Here is a 24,162-nt window from a genome sequence, read left to right on the forward strand (position 1 = left end):
TCTAATGAGGTCAGGCAACCCTAAGAAAGCACGGAAGCCCAAAGGGAAGCCATCACTTTAATGTAGTTGACAGTAAAATTACCCTTGTTGTTTATGTAACAGATACAGTACAACTAATAGGACTCTCTTTATTTTACCTTTATTAACATAATTAACTTACAATCAAGGAGCAAATAACTTTGTAGATATAAAAACAATATCTTAATATACTGGTATTATCTGAATACATAGCTACTTGGGTTATACTGGCAAGGTGCTGCAGTGATGAATGAATGTAAATCTTAATGCTGTACTTAAACCTATTCACATGTGCGTGTATGTAAAGTTTAATGATAGAATTTCTTTTGTGGAACTAATGCTAATATCTGTGTTCTCTTTACTTTCCCTTTAATCCCCATACTTGCTTTCTCTTTCTTTTATTTCAGTAGGAGTGCTTAGCTTTGGTAATGTTTGCCAGTAATGTACTTTTATTATTTTGTACAGACCATAAATCTGTGTTACCCAAAGCATTCCCACTTCTGTGTAACACGGATCAGAATGCAGAAATACTGGTTTATGTGTCAGGTCATAATCATGGATTGAGGACCACTTATGTCACCAGTAACTCACCCATGGCAATTGATTTTGCTGAAGCATTATTGTGTGTAACCAGGCAGTAGTTTGAATAATAGACCCAATACACTCTATGTAGAGGCATTTTTTTTAAAAAAGAATAATAACAATGTAGCCTTGGCATATCAATTACACAGAGGCCCAAACAGCCCCCAACCAGCCCAATAAATAGTGACTGTCTATGGCATCTTACAGCAGCCCCTCTGGCATTTGCCAGAACCCACAGATTTCCAGCCTGTGCCTATCTAGTCTCAATATATATCAGCCATCTGTTTTATATGGGTAGCCGTCATGGCAACCTGATGTCACTTTAAAATCCAAGTTGAAGATTGACTGAACCAGAATGCAATTAAATTAGGAAATAAAAGCTGCAAAGTTGCCTAGTGAACTTTTGCCTGCAAGATACTAAAAGTTATTTTTAGATGAAAGTCATTTTTTTTAAATGCAGAAAATAATGATGTGTCCAATTTAACTTTTTTTTTTATTAACCTTTAATATATACTAGAGGGCAGTCTGAATGTGAAACTGGAGAATATTACTCCTTGCCCTTTTGTGGCTCCCAGTTTAGGAGCACTTGTAATGTAATGTTTTTTATTCAATCTGGCATTCTTGTTTTGCTATTATATTGCTGTGCCATACAAGCAAGCGGAACACATGAAACTCCCAATATATCACAATGTATTTTTAGGGGGTCACTATTCTTGCTGATGGACACTGCCACAGACCATATATATATATATAGCTGACTTCTTTAAGTTACACATTAGCCTGTGACCATCCTTTGTCTTTCCCTAGGTGGACACTACGATGAAGAAACTAAAAGACAGGTACAAAGGCCCTGAGCCATCAGATCTGGTGGAGATAGTGGAGGGGGAACAATTCTTTGCAGCATTTGAACAAGGTCTCCAGCTACATTCAGGTGTGGTTGTGGTCTCCTTTTTTGCAGTGAAAAATTGCAGTACAAACAAGGAGCAGTCAGTGATGCTTTCTCTCTCTCTCTCTACCCTATAATTCCTTCTTTCAGACCACCCCCTCATGGTTCACCAATCGCCACCCAAGTCTTAAGCTGGCCATACACGCACCGATAATATCGTCCGAAACCTCATTTCGTACGATATTCGGTGCGTGTATGGCATGTCGGCGAGTCGACCGACATGCCGACCTATCGGCCAGGTTAGAAAATTTTGATCGGGCGCCATAGAAGGCGCCTGACCAAAATCTGCCGTCAGGGCTGAATCGGCAGAAGGAGGTAGAAATCCTATTGTTTCTACCTCCTTATCTGCTGTTTCAGCCCTGAACAGTGTGTGGCGGATCGCCACGTGTGTGGCCACCTTTACACTGTGGCCTTTTGTTTATGCATAGTTTGTGTACTTACAAAATACAACCTTGGCAGGATTGTTATTTTCAAAAGTTCTCTGCTTAGACATATGCAACAACACACTTTGAAAAATAAAAGAGCCATTAAAGCATTCATACACTCAAACTCAAACTTTGCAGACTATGGGCAAGGTCAGCAGACAGAAAGTTGCTGCAGTCATCATGAAACGGGGCAATATAATTATGGTGGTGCTGAGGAGTGAATATATTTTAGAGATTTTCCATAGGCAAAAGTTTTGTCAGACAGCTAGTGATTAGTAATGAGCATTATTGGTTAGGCCTAGTGTTTCTCCTCTACCTGCCTATATTTCTGGGTTAAAATCATGATATTTATAGCCTTAACCCTGGTCAACAAGCAATATCCCCAATCCTTCCCCTTTTTTAATAACCCACTTTCACTTTGTGGATTGGGCTATGCTAATTAAAGCGAGTGGGTGGGGGTATTACTGGCAAGTAAGAGCTCAAAGCTATGTAGGGTTATACAATAACACTTGACAACCGATGACACAAAATATGTGTGAGTCTCTCCTGTTATTACAGTAATCCCGTAGGTAATGGGTATCCAGGATGCATCCAGATAAAGATGGTTTTTAGGGTAGGCAGAGAGGGTGTTTGCCACAAAAACATCTATTTGGCTAGGAAATGCACTTTGTGAAAGGACATACAGTACACACTTAATATTATTTTGAATTTGTCTAAGATGCCCACACTTTGGCCCTTAAAGAAGAAGGAAAGGTAAAAAACTAAGTAAGCTTTATCAGAAAGGTCTATGTAAATACAGCCATAAGCACTCACAGTAACGCTGCACTGAGTTCTCTGTCAAAAGAAACACAGGATTTCTTGTCTCCTTTTTGTAAAAATGTTGTTCTTAATTCATGAGTCTGCCCAGCTCTCTCCCCTCTTTGAGGTCTCTAATCACAACATTTCTAGGATACTGTTTTCATTGTTTAAAGCTATAGTACTGTATATTGGTTTTCATATCTCATTAACACTTAAATATCTCTGTTAATCACTTATATTGTTTTACCTATTTTTAGACCTTTGAGATGAAAAAAATTTGCTTTTAAACTTATTTTGGTTTTTTTTCCTCAGACCGGCCTGATTGTGTGAATGGCAAAATTTCCTTTGTTTTTTACTCTCGTATGAAAAACATTAAAGAAGTGTACGTGACATCCCAGGCAGACAGGAAGGAAAAGGATGTTAAAGGGCAGGTGATATGTCATTCTTCCTTGGGGTGTTTGAGTGATTTAGATACATGTGGAAGCATTTGTTGCAAAGTTATATATACCCAACTAGAAGCAAACTATGCATACATGCAATAACAATGATAATAATAAAATACTGTGTCCACAAGAACTTAAAGGGGTTGTTCACTTTCAATGCCCAAATAATTTTAAACCACCAGCAATGCTCTCAGTGTGTTAGAAAATCCATTTTCCATAAAGAAAAGTAAAAGGGCCACTGTAAAAGCTATTTTTTATACCTATTAAATCAGTCCTTCTTCTGTCTCTCTGATCTGTTTTCTGAAGGGATGGGAGTGGCCTATTTTGAACCTGACACACTAAGAACTTCCTGTATGCTTACATCCATCATCACATCCAGGCTTTGCCCTTACTAAGGGGGTATACACAGGACCATTTTAGCTGCTGATATTGGTCATTGTATGGGCCTGAAATTGGGCAGATCTCAATTGGGCAGGTTTGATTTTTCCGTCAGATCGGGGCTGATGCCGTCCCTGAACCAATGGCGCCTATAGCCGCCGTAGGTGGGAATTCCAACCTGCGAGTGGATCTTACCATTTATGACCAGCTTTACTTCCTATTGGACCATTGCTTATGCACTCTAAATAGATGCATACATTAAAAAGTCATTGGCTATTTTCTCCCTTGCAATGGCATAGTCAAACAGACTTAGCATGCTACAAATATAACGTACTGTTATGCACTCTGTGACATGGGAAGCAGTGTCAGACTGACAGGCGACACAGGCAATAGGAGTTAAGCCTGCTGCCAGTACTATGCGTGACATCAGGAAGTAAAAAAGTGATTGTAGTGTTAATAGGGGTCACTGACACCCCCAGCACAGGGTCTGTGCAGAAGTGATGGTTCAGCAGAGGGATGATTCTGGGGTGAATATCTCTTCAGCTGCACATTTTCTTGTTAACTATGTATATGGCAAAGGTTTTCTATTTATGTGAACTGTTAGATTTGTGTATGTTGCACAAAAATGCTGTTTCTTAAAAACCTTTTTTTTCTGTCCAGGAAATGTACCCGTATCCATCCTTTTAATGTATTACTAGGGTCATTCAGTTGTATATTTATTTTCCCCTATCAGGTGTCATTCTACCGTGGGTCAGTTCCAGTTGCTTTACCAAAGGAAGCAACAAAGCACAGGAAGGGCCCAAATTCTGACTGGATGGCCACGCTGCCCTTGAAACTTCCAGTGAGTATTTTTACTTGCCCTGCAAATATATATATATATATATATATATATATATGTCCTGTCCAATAAGAGGTTGATTTGTTGTTGCTATTCTGTAAAAACTGAGAAATGTGAAATAGCATGTATATCTAATTGTCCAACATGGATGTTAGCCAAGGAGCTTGCAATCTAGATTGGCATAAAAAGCTAAATTAAATTATGTGGATTGTATATACTTTGTGATGGTATTATTAAAGGAAAAAATGCTTTCGCTAGAGGCAGTTGCAGTAAATCAGCAAGCCTGGACTGACAATATGTGGGTTCTGGAAAATGTCAGAGGGACTGTAAGATGCCATATACAGTCACTATTTATTAGGTTGGGCTGGTCATGGGCTGTCTGGGCCTCTGCACTAGAAATGCACTAGAATCCTAGTCCAGACCTGTGAATCAGTAACACTTTTTGTTTCCCAGTGTGAAAAGCTAAACTGTATATAACTAATACCTGCAGGGTGGGGGATATTTGCTATGGGGGCTAGCCATTATACAAGAAAACCCTGCATCTGGTTTTGTTTAACATCTCTTCACAAAATGTTTAGAAACTTAAGCTGCTGTATGGGGAAAATGAGAAGGGGAGAAATGGCAGCTCCTTGCCCCCTTTGAATTTAGGCAATGCTGAGACAGGCTACCTTACGGAGACCAACCTGTCTAGCATTGCAAGACGCATTGGAAAAGAGTGGAGGACTATTGGCATGAACCTGGATCTAAGCTATGGGGAGCTGGAGCGAATTAGCCACAATAACAGGTAAAGAGTATTGTCATTTCTTATTCAACATATCTCATAAATGTTGGTGTTTTGTCCTTTGCTTCATAGGGAAAATTTTTGTCTGCCAAACAGACCAGAAATGGTACTGCAAGGGAGAAACCATAAAAACTGTCTTCGAGTAGCTATTTAATGCAGCAAATACCCTTACTGTAATCATTCAGCATGCAGGAATGGTGCACAAAGAGCTTGGCAACATGCATGTGTGCAGAAACATGTATATTTAATTTAATTAATTAATGAAAAGCCTGGTTTTTCAGTGAACCACATCCAATGGCTGCTGAACAGCAGTTCACCAAAAATAAATACACCAATTCCCAAAATAATCTTGTTGCTAAAGTGTTGACCAGAAATCACTTGATATACATTTGATTCTTCTCTGCGTCCCCAGGGATGATCTGGACCAACAGATTTTTGACATGCTTTTCTCCTGGGCTAGAAAGAACTGTAACCAGCAGGACTGTGTGCAGAGACTGATAGAAGCCATGCAAGTGAGTGGCAGACAGGACATCGCAGAAGAGATTGTGGCTGTAATAGAGTTGGGAAAGCAGAAGTATGCACAATCCATCCTCAGGCTTGGCCTGGACCAGGGGAACAGCAGTGAAGACTCTGCGATTGCTATGAGCCAGTCATGATCAGCCTATTGACTTGTATAGGAATCCAAAAGGATGCCCTCCCAGATCAATATATCATTGGGACTCTGGTACAGATAGGGCAGTCTGGAAAATTGCATCGGCTAGGGAACCACATTGGGCTGTGTATTCAGTCTGCTGCCAACTGGGTTGCACAACAACCGAGCAGCCAAATAAGGCTAAGACTGGCAATAAGCTAAATGAATGAAACTTGCCATGTGTGCCCAGCTTTAGTACTTCTGATATTCTACCCATACACAATCCGAGCCTCAGCCTTTATGCTGGTATTACATCTGAGCATACTGAGCCATTAAAACTTTCAGAGGCAGAAAGCTGTACATTTACGTGTTAATACAACTGTGCAATTTAGCACCTATGTTTGTAAATCAGCCCTAACATCCCACTTCTGACCAAAGTGCACTTAGCAGGCAGTAGATAGGGACCTGTGGCAGGTACAAAACTTGCAAAGATACCTGACATAAGGGGGCTTAGAAAATAATATGATTATTGGTAATAAGCAGTAATAAGTAATATTGTTCAACAAAACTTGCATTCATTGGGCAACAGGCCAAGTTCAAGAGGTTCTCCAATCCTGCCTGCTCCTTACAGCCAGCTTGTCCATTGCTATTGTGATTAAATATTTGTTGCTCAGTGAGCAACCAACAACTATGAGCCAGCTGTGACATCATTTGTGACAACCCAGGGTCTGATATGCTGCTGTCCCCCAAACACAAGCCATACCTTGCCCAGACTACACAAGAGGGGAGCAGATACTCATGGGGGTCCATTTTTTGAGTGCTAAAGTTATCTGGCATTGGGAAGTCAATTATTATGTCATTAGCCTAAATGTGTTTAAATATATAAATGTTAGTCGTATGTATATAGTGAAGAAAGTATACAGGTCCTTTTCAAAAAATTAGCATATTGTGATAAAGTTCATTATTTTCTGTAATGTACTGATAAACATTAGACTTTCATATATTTTAGATTCATTACACACAACTGAAGTAGTTCAAGCCTTTTCTTGTTTTAATATTGATGATTGTGGCATACAGCTCATGAAAACCCAAAATTCCTATCTCAAAAAATTAGCATATTTCATCCGCCCAATAAAAGAAAAGTGTTTTTAATACAAAAAAAGTCAACCTTCAAATAATTATGTTCAGTTATGCACTCAATACTTGGTCGGGAATCCTTTTGCAGAAATGACTGCTTCAATGCGGCGTGGCATGGAGGCAATCAGCCTGTGGCACTGCTCAGGTGTTATGGAGGCCCAGCATGCTTCAATAGCGGCCTTAAGCTCATCCAGAGTGTTGGGTCTAGTGTCTCTCAACTTTCTCTTCACAATATCCCACAGATTCTCAATGGGGTTCAGGTCAGGAGAGTTGGCAGGCCAATTGAGCACAGTAATACCATGGTCAGTAAACCATTTACCAGTGGTTTTGGCACTGTGAGCAGGTGCCAGGTCATGCTGAAAAATGAAATCTTCATCTCCATAAAGCTTTTCAGCAGATGGAAGCATGAAGTGCTCCAAAATCTCCTGATAGCTAGCTGCATTGACCCTGCCCTTGATAAAACACAGTGGACCAACACCAGCAGCTGACATGGCACCCCAGACCATCACTGACTGTGGGTACTTGACACTGGACTTCAGGCATTTTGGCATTTCCCTCTCCCCAGTCTTCCTCCAGACTCTGGCACCTTGATTTCCGAATGACATACTTTGGACCACTGAGCAACAGTCCAGTGCTGCTTCTCTGTAGCCCAGGTCAGGCGCTTCTGCCGCTGTTTCTGGTTCAAAAGTGGCTTGACCTGGGGAATGCAGCACCTGTAGCCCATTTCCTGCACGCGCCTGTACACGGTGGCTCTGGATGTTTCTACTCCAGACTCAGTCCACTGCTTCCGCAGGTCCCCCAAGGTCAGGAATCGGTCCTTCTCCACAATCTTCCTCAGGGCCCAGTCACCTCTTCTCGTTGTGCAGCGTTTTCTGCCACACTTTTTCCTTCCCACAGACTTCCCACTGAGGTGCCTTGATACAGCACTCTGGGAACAGCCTATTTGTTCAGAAATTTCTTTTTGTGTCTTACCCTCTTGCTTGAGGGTGTCAATGATGGCCTTCTGGACAGCAGTCAGGTCGGCAGTCTTACCCATGATTGCGGTTTTGAGTAATGAACCAGGCTGGGAGTTTTTAAAAGCCTCAGGAATCTTTTGCAGGTTTTTAGAGTTAATTTGTTGATTCAGATGATTAGGTTAATAGCTCGTTTAGAGAACCTTTTCATGATATGCTAATTTTTTGAGATAGGAATTTTGGGTTTTCATGAGCTGTATGCCACAATCATCAATATTAAAACAAGAAAAGGCTTGAACTACTTCAGTTGTGTGTAATGAATCTAAAATATATGAAAGTCTAATGTTTATCAGTACAATACAGAAAATAATGAACTTTATCACAATATGCTAATTTTTTGAAAAGGACCTGTACATTTATTATGGCCTTTACCTTCTCAGAATAATGTTATTAAACCTTGTTAGCAGCAGGCCTGCTGGAAATATACATGTTATATAGAATTGTCCTCCCTTAGGCTGTCGTATGCTGGCATTACCTCAAGAATTTAAATCAACGCAAAAGTTTTTTAGTGAAAAAAAACAGACATTTATTGGCTCAGAAGATTTAACACAAATTCAAAAAAACATAAGCCATACTATACCACAGTGGAAAGGAAAACCCAGTGCCTCATGGTACCCACTCTCCTTCCTAACGCGTTTCGCACCATTGGGTGCTTCATCAGACTTCCTCTGATGAAGCACCCAATGGTGCGAAACGCGTTAGGAAGGAGAGTGGGTACCATGAGGCACTGGGTTTTCCTTTCCACTGTGGTATTGTATGGCTTATGTTTTTTTGAATTTGTGTTAAATCTTCTGAGCCAATAAATGTCTGTTTTTTTTCACTAAAAAACTTTTGCGTTGATTTAAATTATTTAATATTCAGGACCTTTTGGTGAAATTAACTTAAGTTTTTCTGCTCAATTTATATTTTTCTTCATTACCTCAAGAAGAACAAGAAGAATAAGAATATGGATAGTTTTTGTTTCAATGATCATAATTTATACCATCTTATCTTTATCATTTTAATAAAAGCATTCATGTTTTTATGGATGATTGTACTTTTTTTTTACATATTTTTGTAACTTTTTGAAGGTATTTTGATGAACTCAGAGACTGTGGGAAGGAAACGCTCTTTTTATTTGCATTATTTTGCCTGCCATTTCAATAAGCCCCCATTTTAGTAGTAATGTATCTTGTACTGTTTATAAGTCAATGATTTCTGTAAATTGCTCAGTTGACTCGAACATTAGGAAAGCCTCTAGGACCCCAGTTCTTTACCTTGGGTCTCTAGATTTTGCCAGACTAAAATTCTCATAATTCATTAAAGAGATTCTGTCATTATTTTTATGTTGTAGTTGCAACATTGGTGTGTAGGCAGCCATCTCAGTGCACTGTGCCTGATCCTGAGCTTTCAAAAGGAGACAGTGCTGCACAATAAAACCGCTTTCAGGTAACCTATTGTTTCTCCTACTCAATGTAACTCCAGGAGTCATGGCAGGACTTGGGTGATTCACTATTGAGTGCTATTTTCATATCTACCACTAGGTGGGGCATGGAAGCATTTTTAGCAATACAGGGGAGTTTCCTTCCCATTGTTCTGCTGATCGGCTGCTGGGGCAGAAAGGGAGGGGGTGATATCATTCCAACTTGCAGCTCAGCAGTAAAGTGTGACTAAAGTTTAACAAAGCTGAGGGTAGATGGGAAACTAAGAATTTTAAAATTAAATATGAATAGCTGAGGGTTGATGGGAAACTAATATGTTCCCATGTCAAATTTAATATAAAAAAATCTGTTCTGCTCTTTTGAAAAACAGATTTTAGTGCAGGATATATATAAAAAATATATTTTTCCATGACCTTATCCCTATGATATCCCCATATGATAACGAATAAAAAGCATGCGGGGAGTAGTAAACCAACGTCTGTAGACCCAAGGTTAAAAAACAGCTCTAGAAGGTTATATTGTCATATGGTGGCGTCGGAACAATGCTATTTAGACCTAAGTAGTTGGGAACAGAGCTTGGCCAACGAGTTATGGCACCCAAAGCAAAGGCAAACCTTATCCTTATCTACAAATATAGATAAGCTGCAACATGATTTAGCCTTGCTGGACCATGGCCAGCCACCAGCCTGGACCCCATCAAATATTTATCCACATATAGTTCCCCCTTACACCCTGTGTGAGAGTCAGTCCATTCACTGTGTATCGTGCACAATGTGCATATTGTGAGTACTGTGCATACTTTGTGGCTGCTGGTGCTTGTGAGGAGCCTAGTCTTTTATAAAGGCTATTTAATGCAAATGAAAAAAAACATATATATATTATGGAATTGTGCCATAGATACTGTTCTGCCTTCCCCTAGTTGTGGCCCTGATCAGGAATCCGTGGACAATTGGATGTAGCCAAAGATGCCACATTAGTTTTTTGCAACCTTGCATTTCCATCCCTGTTAATTAGCAGTGTGCATATTAGTCATATATTTCCTTCTGAGCTTAATTACCTCTGAATCCTTGAGCCGAGTCCTTCAGAGCCATGTATTTTTTCATTTATTTTAATATTTAATGTGACTGTTTTAGACAGGTCATTTTCATTCAGTGTGGTGTTCATAGGCTGGAACAGCAGCAATTCTTTTCTGCTCTCCTGTTCTATATATAGATATAGTGGGACACAGTCAGCCGGCAGTGTTTTTTACAGTTGTGGTGCAAGAACTTGTAAAATGTGGCATTTTTATGAGACTTTTTTCAAGTTTACACCTCTGTTTTTATCCCAAACTAAAATCTTGGTTTTACACTCTTTAACGTGAATACACAGCTTTATAGATATGTGTCTTTTACAGGACACACAAGGGCATTATATTAATTTAGTTTGAAAAAAGTCCATCAACTTCAACCCCTTTAAATCATCACCAGTGCACATATATACACACATACTAATAAAGACCTATCTATACACTCGGTTTATAAACTACATACCAATACATATACTAACTGTTGGTCTTAAGAACCCAATAGCCTTGGATATTATGCCTGTTGGGAATCTCTCGTGAATTCTGCCTCATAGGGGCACATATATTATTGGTTGCTGATTTGAATATTTTATAGGCTATTGCAAGCCAATCACAGTTGCATTTTATTAATGAAAGCCTCACTGGTCATGTGAGTTTTTGCCATACTGAATTTCATGACTTACATAGTAACTTAGTAAGAGATTTATAATGCCTGTGCAAACTCAATATGATCACAAGTTTCATATCAACAGCTCAGATCAACCAAGATGCCATATAGAAATAGAACGTGCATTTTGGGCTGCAAGCTGACCGACAGCACTTCCCAGTCATGGCAATAGAGGGCGAGCCAGAGTGAGTAGAGGACTTTTTGCCAATCTGGTATTACTGTACCTGTTGCTAGAATGTTTTCACTTTTAGCTTTTGGCAACCTTATTTCCATTTTCCACATTCTGTGCATTGTTTACAGCAACTCATTGATGTCCAATCTCTTCTATTTATATTGATTCTAATGGTTTTTTAAAATGCGTTGCTTGTACTGCTTTCTTATTCAAGCACGTTTTTATTGTACAGGTCTTTTTGGGGGAAAGAGTAATATAGTACCACTCTGTATACAGTATCTGCTATAAATGTATATAGTCATATATCAAGTAGCAGGCCAAAACACACTGATGCTATCATTTAGCAGTAGGGTTCTATGCAGACTTGTAGGAAGGGGGCTGCTAGGCCCTGACTGGCAATCTTTAAGTTCTGGCAAATGCCAGAGGGGCTTCTGTATGATGCCATAGACAGTCACTAATTAGGGGGCTGGTTGTATCTCTGTGTATTTGAAATGCCATGGCTTATTTGGAAATACAGTCCACTCTTTGATGGGGTCCCCTGATGGGATTTTCAAGGCAGCCTGATAGCTACCTGCCTTATTCTAGACCAGATATCAGTATGGAAAGCCACCATTTTGGCCCCCTTTCATACACAAATCCTGAAAATGTGGTGGTGCCAAGGTATTTAATTACTGTTTAGTTTGACCACCTCCCTCTATAGAGTCACCTATCTATCCTAGTAGCAATGGGAATGAGATGAGTGGAGGTTTCCTAACCCCTCTACCCAAATGTATTTGCCTCAGGGATAACAATGCAAGCATCAATGAACTTGGCAATATTACCGCCCAGGGGTTAAACGTAAACTAAACCTAAAGAATATGGCTAGAAAAGCTGTATTTTATATACTGAACATTCTGTACCAGCCCAGAGGATCCAGGGCCTGCAGGAGGCTTACCTGTCACTAGTAAGAGTAATAGCAATATTCTTGGGATGATTGAGAATAGACTGAAATATAAAGGCCTTGAGGCAGTGAGGGAAAAGAATGGCCTGTTACATTTACAAGTCTCTTCAGAGCAACATGGTGACCCCTAAGAATTTCAATGTCATTGAATAGTCATTCAGGTCATGGAATTAGCCACAAAGGGAAGATGTGTAAAAATCAATGTTGGTTTTCATTCACTTTTACCCCAGGGACTGCTGTTTATGGTACATTCAGATGTTTCTATCAACATAGCATTATTTTGTATTATACAGGTATGTTGTGCCACGTGGGTATGGTATTAATAGCGCCCCTCAATACAGAGAGACCTGCACTGCTGTACTGAATGTTATAGGAAAATGCAGCTCTTAAACAAAATTTCTACAAAACAATCCTTGCCTTCCCACCCTTCTCATCTGTATCTTTCTTCCCTTTTCACAAAATTGCCATTAAATATCAATTTTACTGTCTGACCCAATAAAACCCAGGCGAGGTGGCATGTCTATTCGTATATTACTGCAGGAGCACAGGCCAATCAATAAGCAGATGAGTCAGGCTGACAGATTTATTGCTTCTTCTGATTGATTCCCCCGAACTCCTGTGAGGATATCCTTATAACCTGCAGCGTTGGGTGGGGGTGGGAATAAGTGGGCGCCTGAGAACAGGTCTGGAATTATATTAGTAAGGTCATTAGAGGCGAAGATATTTTGGCCTATATAAACCATTAAATGTGCATTTTAACATTATTAATATATTATTATAATTGTATGTGTTTGATGCACATTATATACAATATATTGCAATAAAGAAATGCAAGTGCTTCCCCACACACACATGTAATGTAAATATTCTGACGCTTTCTGCATGCATTATAGTAGATGCATATTGAAAGACCTATGTATAACAGCCCTAATACCTGCTATGTGTGGGTTATGGGGCTTTTCATTCAGAAGTACCCATTATGAAGGGGGAAGGTTCCCAGGAGAACAAAGGGTCCTAATCATTGTGCAGAACATTTTCCAGAAGGTTGGTGGTGCCATAATAGCTATTTTTTGTGGGTCCATTGATTTTGGAGTCTTTCTTAAAGAGGTGTGTCCATAATGTTTCACCCTTATTGGATGCTGGGTGGAAACGCACACTGGCCAGCTTCACCCTACTAAGCTCAACCCACCACACATTATTATAATAAGCCATTCTTTATAAAGCACTGACACATTTACAGATCAATCAAATCAATCTTTACACCTATCACATTTATTTAACATACTATGAGCAGTTTAATTAGGGACCCCTGTGGGAGGAGCCAGAGGAAACTATTCATGGAATGGCCGGGTTTCCTGCACTCACCCTGGCTGTTAGGGTGCTGGGATTTGTAGTACAGCACAATGGATGCAAGCAGGTTTGCTACTTGCTGTTTCTTAATTTCTTTTTTTATTGAAGCCCGGGGTGCTTCTCATCCAAGTGCAAGAAGTTTAACAAGGGTGCAATGACTTGAAAAAAAGTCTAAGTCCATAAAACTACAAGGTAAAATAGCCAGAAGGCCCAAAGTAACACAGAATATTCGGACCTGCTTTCACCCGAAGACTAGGGCAGGTCCCTTTGTCTCTGGCTAGCAGGAAAGGGTCTCAAACCCATTTGCCACAAGGCTAGGGGGTCCATTTATCCTTTCTTCTCCAGAGCATAAAGTTCAGTAAAAAAAAGTGCCAGTATCCAGTGGTGTCTGATCCCACAGTGTTTATAAGGCACCCAGGTTTGCAAGGCCTGAGGGGGGTTACTCAGGTTGAATCAGCTGCATAAGCCTTTGGCCAGAGGAGTAAGTGCTTCCCTGTCTCACCAGTGGATGGGCTCCTCACATTTGTCCCTTAGCTAAGGGGCACCCCACCCACTAAGAACAGATAAGAACATATAATACATGAGCATAGCCAAAAATCCTAAAAGTGATTCTTACTGATCTTTAGGCTATGGGGAGGGTAATAGGGAGATTTGTCATCCATGATAAATCTCTGCTACTGGGGATGGCTAATCTCCCCAAAAAGCTTTTCCACCAGCAATAAGGGGAATCGTTCTATGGCCTATGCATTGCTTCAGTTTTCTAAAAACATTTCCCAATGTTCATAACAGGGAAAAAGTCAGAAAGTCCAGTATTTATTAGAAAAGTTGACCCTTAATGGAGATTGGATTAGTGTTCCCTCTAATAGGGGGTGCCATAAAACTTGCAGAACCTGCAATTGATGGCGGTTAGAGACTACTGAGAGTTATAGTCCAGCAAGATCTTTAAGGCAACCCCTGACCTAAACCCATCTCTGTTCTACAGAATTGTGGTCGCTTAATAATTCACTTTGCCTATCAAGCTGCAAGGCCTGTGTTTGGCAGTAGAGGGTGCCACCCCCCTGTGCCGTATGCTTAGGTTGGCAGTGTGTGTGGATAAAGTGGCTGGAGCCAAGGCCTCTTTATTGGGTCAAACTGAGCATTTTCCAGCTTAGCTGATAAGGCCAAGTGGCAGATTGTCTGAGGCTGCAGATTTTGCCTGTGTAAAAATTAACTTAAACTGCTGACTTCCGCACAGGAGTACTGACTTCCTCTCGCTCCCAGGCACCCATAACCCCTTAGCTGCCGACAGCAATTCACTTTGCTCTATCATCCCCGGGTACGACATATAGTGGCCTGGCTGGAAAGCAGTGTGTTCAGGTGCATGCTGCAGACTATACTGGTTTCTGGGCAGCAGAACTGCACTCATTCCTTATTGGAATTTTTTTTAGCTTCTCAAGTTTTATAATAAACTGTAATATCATTTCCCAGTGCAACAGCAGCAGTGCCAGAGATGTGAGGCCTGGGTATTGCAGAAGGGCTGGGGTCCATAGCTAAGGGAAACTACTTATATAATTCAGGGATTGCCCACCGTGCAACCCTCCAGCTGCTGCTGAGCTACTTTTACCACTGTACCCCTAACAGGCTGTGGCTGGAGGGCCACACGTTGACATCAGTAATAACATTTTATACTTAGGTGCTTTTATTTACATTTTGTCCTGTAGGGACCCCATGATGCCAGGGACCTGCTTATTTCATTACCCCATTCCTTCCCTTCTCATGAACACTCTGGGGAAGGCAGAATGTTATGTTATTATAATAACAGTATAGTTTATAATGATATTAGAACAAGTTGAGTGATTATAGTGCCCCCCATGATGTGTAGGAAGCCCCGCACACACCCCTTCATTACAATTCCATGGGCACCCACTGCTGCACTTCTCCCATTCACACCCCCCTCCCCTCTCGGTCTCTCCTGTAGGGGCAGGGTTGCTGCTTGCCTCCCCCTCCCCTTGCATCCTTTCTCCTCCTACTCCTCTCTCTCTGCCTCCCTCCCTGCCACACATCTCTCTCATCCTCTAGCCCAAGGAGTGGAGCTCAGCTGCATCTGAGTGACAGGGACCCCTCTCTCCCCGGTGGTGTCACCCAGCAGGTAAGATGGCACAGGAAGTGCAAGGCATGGGCCTGCTTGTGGGGAACAGTTGTGGGGAGTGTGGGGGGCTGCACTTACACCCCACTTCCTTCATTTGCATGTATTATTCATCTGTTCTTTCTGAAGCTTGTGTACCCTCTCCCTGCTGATTTATGGGGGGCTTGCACCCATAATAATGTCCCTGTGGCTGGTTTGTAGGGGGGTTAATGTCACAGGAAGCCTGACAGTGCAAGGGAGGCGGGCAGCCTAGTGATCAGTCCACGTTATTCAGCCCAGGAGATGTGCTTATTCATACAGTAGAAATGTAGGAAATACAGTTCCTATTCATCAAATCCCTTTGATTGTGTGCCTGTAGCTCTGCGAGAGGGTTCTGTACAATTCCCTTTAATCCTTAATCAGCTGATGGGCAGAGCGCTGCACCTGTCACTCCCAGCGCTCTCGCTTTTCTACTGTATTCTGCCTCTGCCCAACACTGACTGGCAGAGCCTCTTGCCCAGGACCTGCAAAACTACAGCTCCCATCATGCTCAGAAAGTCAGCAGCCAAATATCCCCTGTGAATGAGCCCTTTGTAGTACACATGCTGCAGCACATTGCAGCTTCCCCTGCAGACCTGGCAGTGCATTGCACCTTCACTTGTAGGCTTTCCCTTATCTGTAGAATATGCAGGTCACAGCACTTTGCCTTCTCTGATCTCTTGGGCTTTGATCCTTCACTTTAAGGATCCAAAGGGACTTTCTTAACTGAAATGCATTCAGCCAGAATCCTTGTAGAGCGTGCAGGTCACTGAGGGTCGGGTCTTGTGCAATGTGCAGATTATTGCAGCTTGCCTTGTGATTGTATGAATAATGATTTATACATTTAGTCAGAACGGGCATTTGTCCTGTGCCCCAACTATCAAGGGGCCTCTTGCAGGATACATGTGCAAAGGACATGTAATATTGTGTAAAAAGTGTTATATATTTTCACTATACACACTAGGAATGCCCAGCCTGCAGCCCTCTAGCTGATGTGAAGCCAAAGGCTACAGGTTGCCAACAGTTTGAAGGCTTCCTGTTGGGCATCCCATGAAATTGCCCCAGGCTTCTGTATTGTGGCCTCTGTGCAATGTATGCTGGCCCTTGTGCCACCTGGCTGGTACTTTACTGTTACTCCTAATAGTACCTGTGCAGCACTGTACCCTCCCCTGGGTACCTGCAGTGGCCAATAGTGCCCTGGCACTGTCACACCAGCCAGCATATTGGATAGGCAGTAATCAAAAGGGGAAGCACTACAAATGCCTCTGGTACCTCTAGGCTGTGTGTATCCCATGGTTTTGGTTAGGGCATTGAAAAATCATTGCTGGGAAGATTAAAAAAAAATGTGTTTTAGGGCACAGGCTTTACTTAAAATGAATTGAATCTTTATTTAGGTGACACTTGAAAATTGGAAATAATTTCATGCTGAGAAGGGATGTGACACACACAGTTCTTTCTCGATTTTGACCCTCCATGCTAAATTGTGCCGTCACACCCCAGATCTCCCCCCTGCTCCCGGGAAATCTTGTGAAAATGCCACTTCCAACAATTTTCGCACAATTCCTTGTGAGAATTTCCAATGAAAGAAAATCTTGTGCTGGTTTATTCCTGTGACCCCATTAGGCAGCTGTGTGTGCAGTGGGATTGCAAGTGTTTTGATGCCATGTTTTTTGTGTGAAAAAAAAGATGTGAAACCACTATATGTGTATTAGGGCTGTGACACACGGGGAGATTAGGCAACTTCAGCGACTTCAGCAAATCGCACCGCCGCGTATGCCATCCCACTGGCGATTTACATTCTAGCCGGTGGGATGGCATTGTGGGGAGATTAGTTGCCCGCGACAAGGAATCTTCTTGTGTGTCACGGCCCTCACACACGCCTGAACTTTGCACATTCTAAGGTGGCCACATAATTAATCCATATCAATCTGGCAATATGCGAGTCCTGCCAAAAGCCAGAGAGGCTGCTGTAAGATGCCATAGACAGTCACTATTTATTGGGCTGGTGGGGGGCAGTTTGGGCCTCTGTGTACTTGAATTTAAATCCCAGTCCAAGCCTGGTCCTCGAGAAGCAAAGACTTAAATCCATGCATAGAATACTTTAGAAACCTGTATTATTACCAATGGGCCTGCGGATCAACCAGCTCAATGACTGTACAGTTTTACAGTTTATACAAATTGCACTGATCCAGTCAGTCTGCACGCCAGCCATTTGGATTGTTATACATAAATGCACCCCCGTGCATATCTGGGTGGCCCAGGTTATGTTCCTTTGGCCCATTAACTATGAAATACACTTGCTCACAGCCTGTGTGCTATAGTTTGTCACAACATAACCAAATAATATATAGAATCCGAGGGGGGGGGGGTAATATAGTTGATTTATATATTTGTATTAATACAAGTAACTGGAGCTGATTAAATTGTTTTATTTTCTGATTGCAATACCTAATTAAATTGATTGTAGCTGTTTATAGAGAATGCCTCAAATGTGGTAACTAACACACTTCCACTCCTGTACAAATACATAATGCAAGATTTCTTTGAATTTAATAAGCTGTGTGTAATTTATAAACCTTAATAAGAGTGCAGCAATGGTGATTTCCATAGGCCCCTTTGTCACAGCAGTTGTAGCTATGAAAAGTGTATGTTCAAGAACAGTAGAACAAGATGGCGGCATTAGCAATGCCCCCTGGGCAGAAGTGCTCTGTGATTGGTCTTTTTTGCCCCTTAGTGATCTTTATTTGTAAATGCCCCCCTATATCTCTCTGTATTATCCAAAGTAAATCAATTGTGTACATCAAAGGAGGTGTTATTAGTTCTTGATCCAATATCTATTTGCAGATAGGGAGGATCTCCAGGTTAAGGAGGAGCATCAGTTCAGGAGATAGGTGTATAGTCGATTAACCCAACCATATATCATAAATCATATACCAACAATCATATATCATATACCATATAAATGACATACTAGGTATGTTAATGTAATTTATGGGTGCAACACCATAATTTAGTCATAAATATGGTTGCATCTGTATTTATATATATATATATATCTTGCCAGACCTTTAGTTGTAATAAGTATTGATGGGGAATGTGAGAGAAAGGTTTAATAGCCACAGAGGATGGTTAGGTGGACAAGTGCTTCCTTTTCATGCTGTTTGGTGCATATGGTGTTGCTTTGGGAGGAATGTGAGCACTAGTGGATTTTGTTGCCGTCAGCAGCAGATATTTATATTCATTTCAGATTGCTTGGCTCTTACCTGCATTAAAAAAACAGAACAGATGGCGTCTCCCCATCCCTTCAGGGAGCAAGATTATAAATGTGAGAAATTGCCATGTATTCTGTATATGATCCATCCGTGCATATTTAGCTTTCTAAAGCAGCAGGCTCACCTGTCAGCAATGACCTGGGGTTTATATCACCTTCATCAGAGTTAACTGTTAATTTCCCCTTTAAATGTATATGCATTCAAGGCAGTAGTACACTAAAAAAAGGCAAATATACTTTATTTTTCTACAGTTTGCAGTAAAACATTACTTTTATTAAAGTATTATTTTCCTCTTCCACAAAACTGTTTTCTTTACTAAAAATGTCCAGAATATTGTCCATTTAGAGAAAAGCAGATTTAGAATGATTAATGGGGTATGGGCCATTCTACAACCAGTGACAGTGGGGTCTGACACCCCCAAGCTTCGCCACTACCCAGTCCCCTGTGTCCTGACTGTTATCCTTGAGGAGGGTTGGGACAGGACAGGGGTCTCTCTGACTAACAGATTTTATTAAGATCTCTTGCAGGTCACCTTTTAAATTAACATGTATGTATGTATGTATATTTTTATTTGTCTAGTGCTATTTATGTACACAGTCAGGGCCGCACTCATATATAGGCACCAAAGTGTGCATACATAGGGCAACAGCTTTAGAGAGTCAGCCCTTCTGTGCTCATATATGAAATAAAAATTTCCCCATCTGCCACCAAAGACTTGCTTTCTAAATCACGCTGGGGTGGCAGGCAGTGCCTAGGACATAACTACAGCACTGTACATGGTAGTGTACATTCATAGAACAAACAGGGGACATTACAATAATAAATATAATGTACAGTTACATAGATTAGGAACTGTGTCAAAAAGACAAGAAGATGGGGGTTCCCTGGGCGTTGACATTTCTTTTAAGGGTGCATTCACTGTGCATCTCTGAACGTACCTGGCCTTTACTATAGGGTTGCCACCTGTTCAGTTTTGACACAGACATCTCAGTTTTTGTAAGAGCTGTCTAGGTCAAAACTGAAAATCCAGATTCTCTTTAAGTGATGTTGCAATCAGCCGCTCACAGATCACTGCGTCATAGATCCACCCCTGAGCATTACAAGCCTGCCCCCAGCATCACAATGAAGTTGCTGGTTAATTTTAATATTCTTAAAATGAGCCCCTGGCCTGCCCACTTAAACCCTAAATCCCCCCAATCCTACCTTTTTGTTTCCCTGTTTCCCCTCCATCCCCCCTCTAGATTTCTGTCACATCTTCGCTCTGCCCCTTTTGACATCACACCTTCTTTTGTTACATCCCAGTTTATGTCATGGCCTGTCCCCTTTTATTATCACCCCCAGCCAGTAACAAGGATTTTAAAAGGTGGCAATGCTATCTGAAGGTGATAATTTTTTTGCATTTCGTTCCAATTCAGTTCAGGATATTGTAGTGGATTCAATACTCAGCCAGATCCTAAAGTGTTTGATTTGATGCATCCCAAACTTCATGTTTATGCTTCTGTTGTCTTTCTCTCTTTGGTCATATAGTGACTCCCAATAATAAAACTGGCCAACTTCTGGAATAACCAAATCTCCACATAAGAGCAAAGCTGCTTAGGAAGTGTCATGGGTTGTTCCTTTCCAAGTGGCAGTGGAGCCCGGCGTGGGTAATGCTCACCTGAGCTGACCTGGCAGTAAGCCGTAGAAACCTGAGATATTGCTTAATCTATTCAATCACCATTTGTACTGAGGAACAACTCTCTCTCATGCCTGTAGCAAGGATCTTGTGGAACGTAAAACCTGGTTATTTATTTATCAGAAGCAATTAATGTGCCAGTTCAATGCATTATTTCTGAAAATCTATCAGTGTGAGCCTAAACCCTAGTTTTATTATTGGTTTGCTGAATTAAACTTTAATCATATTTCTGTATAGTGGAGCTGATGTTGATAGGTAGGTACCAAACTGCACCAACCAGATGTTTGCTTTTATTTGCACAAGACTGATTGCTGATTGGTTGCCATGGGCTATTGAAATGGTAGCAGGATTTAGACAAGTGCCTAAGTCCAAACACAATTAGATATAAAGCATTTCTTTTTGATAGTGATGGGCAACAGGCAGCATTTGAAGCTGGACTTCCCTAGGTAAATAACTCCCATCTGTGCATGCATTGGGCAATGGGTTTTCATGTTTGTGGGAATGTCTTGGCATATAAAGACATATAATCATAGAAAGATATAAAGGAGAAAGTGGTAGTGTAGCAGATCATAGAGCTGAATGACTGCACTTTCAGTGATGCCACATAGTGATATACAAGGCATACTAGTGGTCTCCACTTGCCCATCAGATATATACAAAAAGAGTCTACCAGGGGCAGTTGTAAGATTTTTGGGGCATTATATCTGGAAAATATGTAAGGGGAGGGTATTATAGGTGAAAGTTTGTTCTGCATCTAGTAACCCACAGTAACCGATTCACAGATAGAATTTACTGATCTGCTATTTGAAATCAATTGTAATTTGATACATTGGGTTATTAGACCTGGAGCAAATGGGTGTATAATTTCAGTGTGCAAAAGTAATGCTTAGCTATGTGCTATGTGCATTGGAGCGGCCTGCAGGGAAGAATATGAGCTTCCTATTAATAAAAGATACAGGGCCATTATTTCAGTAAGACAGAATGGTTATTCCCCCTGGACTCCAGGATCAGAGAGGCTTCTTGGTGGGGTATAGATAAAGGTCAAAGGTACATTTTATTGTGTAAGACTTATATATACTGTATACTATATTCTCATAAAAAACATCAAGGATGTAATGTCATTGAACTACAAATTCCCACACCCTGATGTGAGCTGAATGCTGTAAAGGCCTGCTGGGAATTGTAGTTAACATCTGGAGGGCTGCAGGTTGGATATCTTTGATTTATACATGTTTTCACTATCAGATGGTAGACCCAGGCTTTCTGCAGGTGCAGCAGCCCCCAATCCCTAGTTCAGGATTATATATAATCAGACAGTTCTGTGAAAACCCTACCTTTAACCAATATGGGGACAATATGAGACATGCCGTAATACAAATCATGCAAATATATATATCTGTATAGCAGAGAGCAGTGACTTATATTAATGCAATGTGTTGGTTCAGCACAACCCCCCTCAGAACTGGTTATTGGCACCCCCCTGACTTTGGACCATGTTAATGTTACTGTGCATTAAAAATAGACATGGAGATAATTGAGATCCCAGAGTGCTTTGTTCATCTCTGGACACCAGATCCCCTGGAACACATAAATAAAGAACGGATGTACAAAGAATGGCTGGCACAATGAAATAGTGTAGCTGCGGGAAAGATGAAAGGTACAGATGTAATAGAAATATTCTTACAACCTAAAGGGCTGAAAAACCTCAGGATGAAAGACTGTTTCAGAGGAAGAAAAGGACAAGTAAAATCCATTATAGTTTGAATTATGAGACTGCCAACATTAGTCAAACCAGAGATGTGCTGAATTGTATAATATCATGTAACATTCACTTTACGTTTTTTGGAGAACTATAAGATATTTTTTGTGCAAATGGAGGAAAAAAAAATGACTGTCCAATCTTACCCGCTGTTAGCAGTATTAATTAATTATTCCCAGGCCCATTGTACCAATTAACACTGTATGTTTGGAAAGACTGTGCACTGGGAAAATCCCATACATTATTCCCTCCATTTGCATTATTGAGTTGGAGCAGCCATATTGCTTCCCTCTGCTGTGACATTCTCTGTAGAACAATCTAGTAGCTAAAATTGGTGCTTGGTTCAACGGATAATATGATGCCCTAGGCCATTAATATAGCAGCTAATGTTCTGTACACACAATAATTCAGTCCTCCATATTTCATACTCTATTTGAGGGAAATTAATAAGTGTTAGGGAGCAGCCGGAGATCTGACTGCTGTTTGTGAAGGTTCCCTTACTGGAAACTCAAAACTACCAGATGTTGCTGCCATATGCCTTGCTATCTTGTCTGACCAAGATAAGAGCTGCCCAGGAAAGATGCTTAATCAAAAGACTGTGTTAATGCTTTTCTACAATATTAAAAGCTTTTTGATTCTTGTGCATGTATGAATGACCTGCATGTATGTATGCAGAGCTATAAAACATAGCTAGTTACGCTTCCATCTCCAGCAGAAGCAGAGCAGCACTGACAGAATGTATTTGTTGATGAGTCACATTTGTCTCTAGTGAAAAATTAGTGTCATATTGTCACACTGCGCTGCTTTAGCAGGGATCAGATCTACCAATCACAGGGCAGAAGATATCAACGCTCCGGCATCAGGCAGAAGGCATGTGTATTTTTATCCTCCCCTAGGGACCTGGGCCATACAGTATGTTCCTGCAATAAGTAATTAATCCACACTTCTGCCTTCCTGGCAGCCAAAGACTATTACTGGGTACTCAATGACAATAGAAGCTACAGTGCATCTGGGTGCACCTCCTTCTTCTCATAACAAATTGGTAGGACCGTGTGTACCATAGCAGCACTTTATGCATGCAGGGTAATGCTCCGTCATTTTCTGTGCCAGTACTTCATTGGGAGACGTGTGAATCCCTTGGGTACCAGATGTAGTGTGAGCAGGTTTCCATAGAAACTATCTCCTAGCATCAAGTCCGAGTCTAGACAGAGGGGAGATCGGCCCCACCCAATACCCGATAATATGTTCAGCATCCTTTTAGAGTGTAAGTTAAAATATATATTAATGGCCTAGAGCGCAGATAAGTAACAGAGGGGTTTCATTTTTTATTACTATAATGGTATATTCTTATTCTCTGTTTCCCCATATTTATAACCTGCTGAGTGTCAAAAGGTGATGGAAGTGTTATATTATGAGATGCACTGCATGAATAAACCTTTGTTTCCTAAAAAATTCCACACCTGTTTCCTAAAACATCACTATTTTTTATTATAAAAGAATAAAACTTGACAGGATAAAACACATTTGACCTTTACATATATTCATCCTTAGTAAATGGCGTGCTATACTCTGTATATGCCTGCTCTATAGCTTTAATGTTACCTTCATTGGGTGTAGGCTGCCACACACTAGGTTTCTAAAGCAGTCTGAAATTCAGAGCAACTATCTACAAGCTAAGTGATGTATTATGTATCCAGTACATCTAATTTA

The 24,162-nt window shown here is 40.9% G+C and overlaps 2 protein-coding genes across 6 annotated transcripts in view; both read left to right on the forward strand.

Moving 5' to 3' along the window:
- pidd1 (p53-induced death domain protein 1) overlaps positions 1-6,529 on the forward strand; it is a 35,123-nt gene extending 28,594 nt beyond the window's left edge. For all 5 annotated transcript variants that reach the window (XM_031900611.1, XM_031900612.1, XM_004913673.4 and 2 more), the window contains 5 exons: positions 1,408-1,531; positions 3,082-3,200; positions 4,324-4,431; positions 5,007-5,212; positions 5,622-6,529. In XM_031900611.1, coding sequence (XP_031756471.1) covers positions 1,408-1,531; positions 3,082-3,200; positions 4,324-4,431; positions 5,007-5,212; positions 5,622-5,865 — 801 coding nt within the window. In that variant the 3' untranslated portion in view covers positions 5,866-6,529. The remainder of the gene's footprint in view (positions 1-1,407; positions 1,532-3,081; positions 3,201-4,323; positions 4,432-5,006; positions 5,213-5,621) is intronic.
- Positions 6,530-15,623: 9,094 nt separating this feature from the next.
- slc25a22 overlaps positions 15,624-24,162 on the forward strand; it is a 34,232-nt gene continuing 25,693 nt past the window's right edge. Inside the window, exon 1 of the mRNA XM_002937501.5 lies at positions 15,624-15,731. The gene's annotated coding sequence lies outside the window, so the exon portion shown is untranslated. The remainder of the gene's footprint in view (positions 15,732-24,162) is intronic.

This window comes from Xenopus tropicalis, chromosome 4 (assembly GCF_000004195.4).
Source record: "Xenopus tropicalis strain Nigerian chromosome 4, UCB_Xtro_10.0, whole genome shotgun sequence".
NCBI lineage: Eukaryota > Metazoa > Chordata > Amphibia > Anura > Pipidae > Xenopus > Xenopus tropicalis.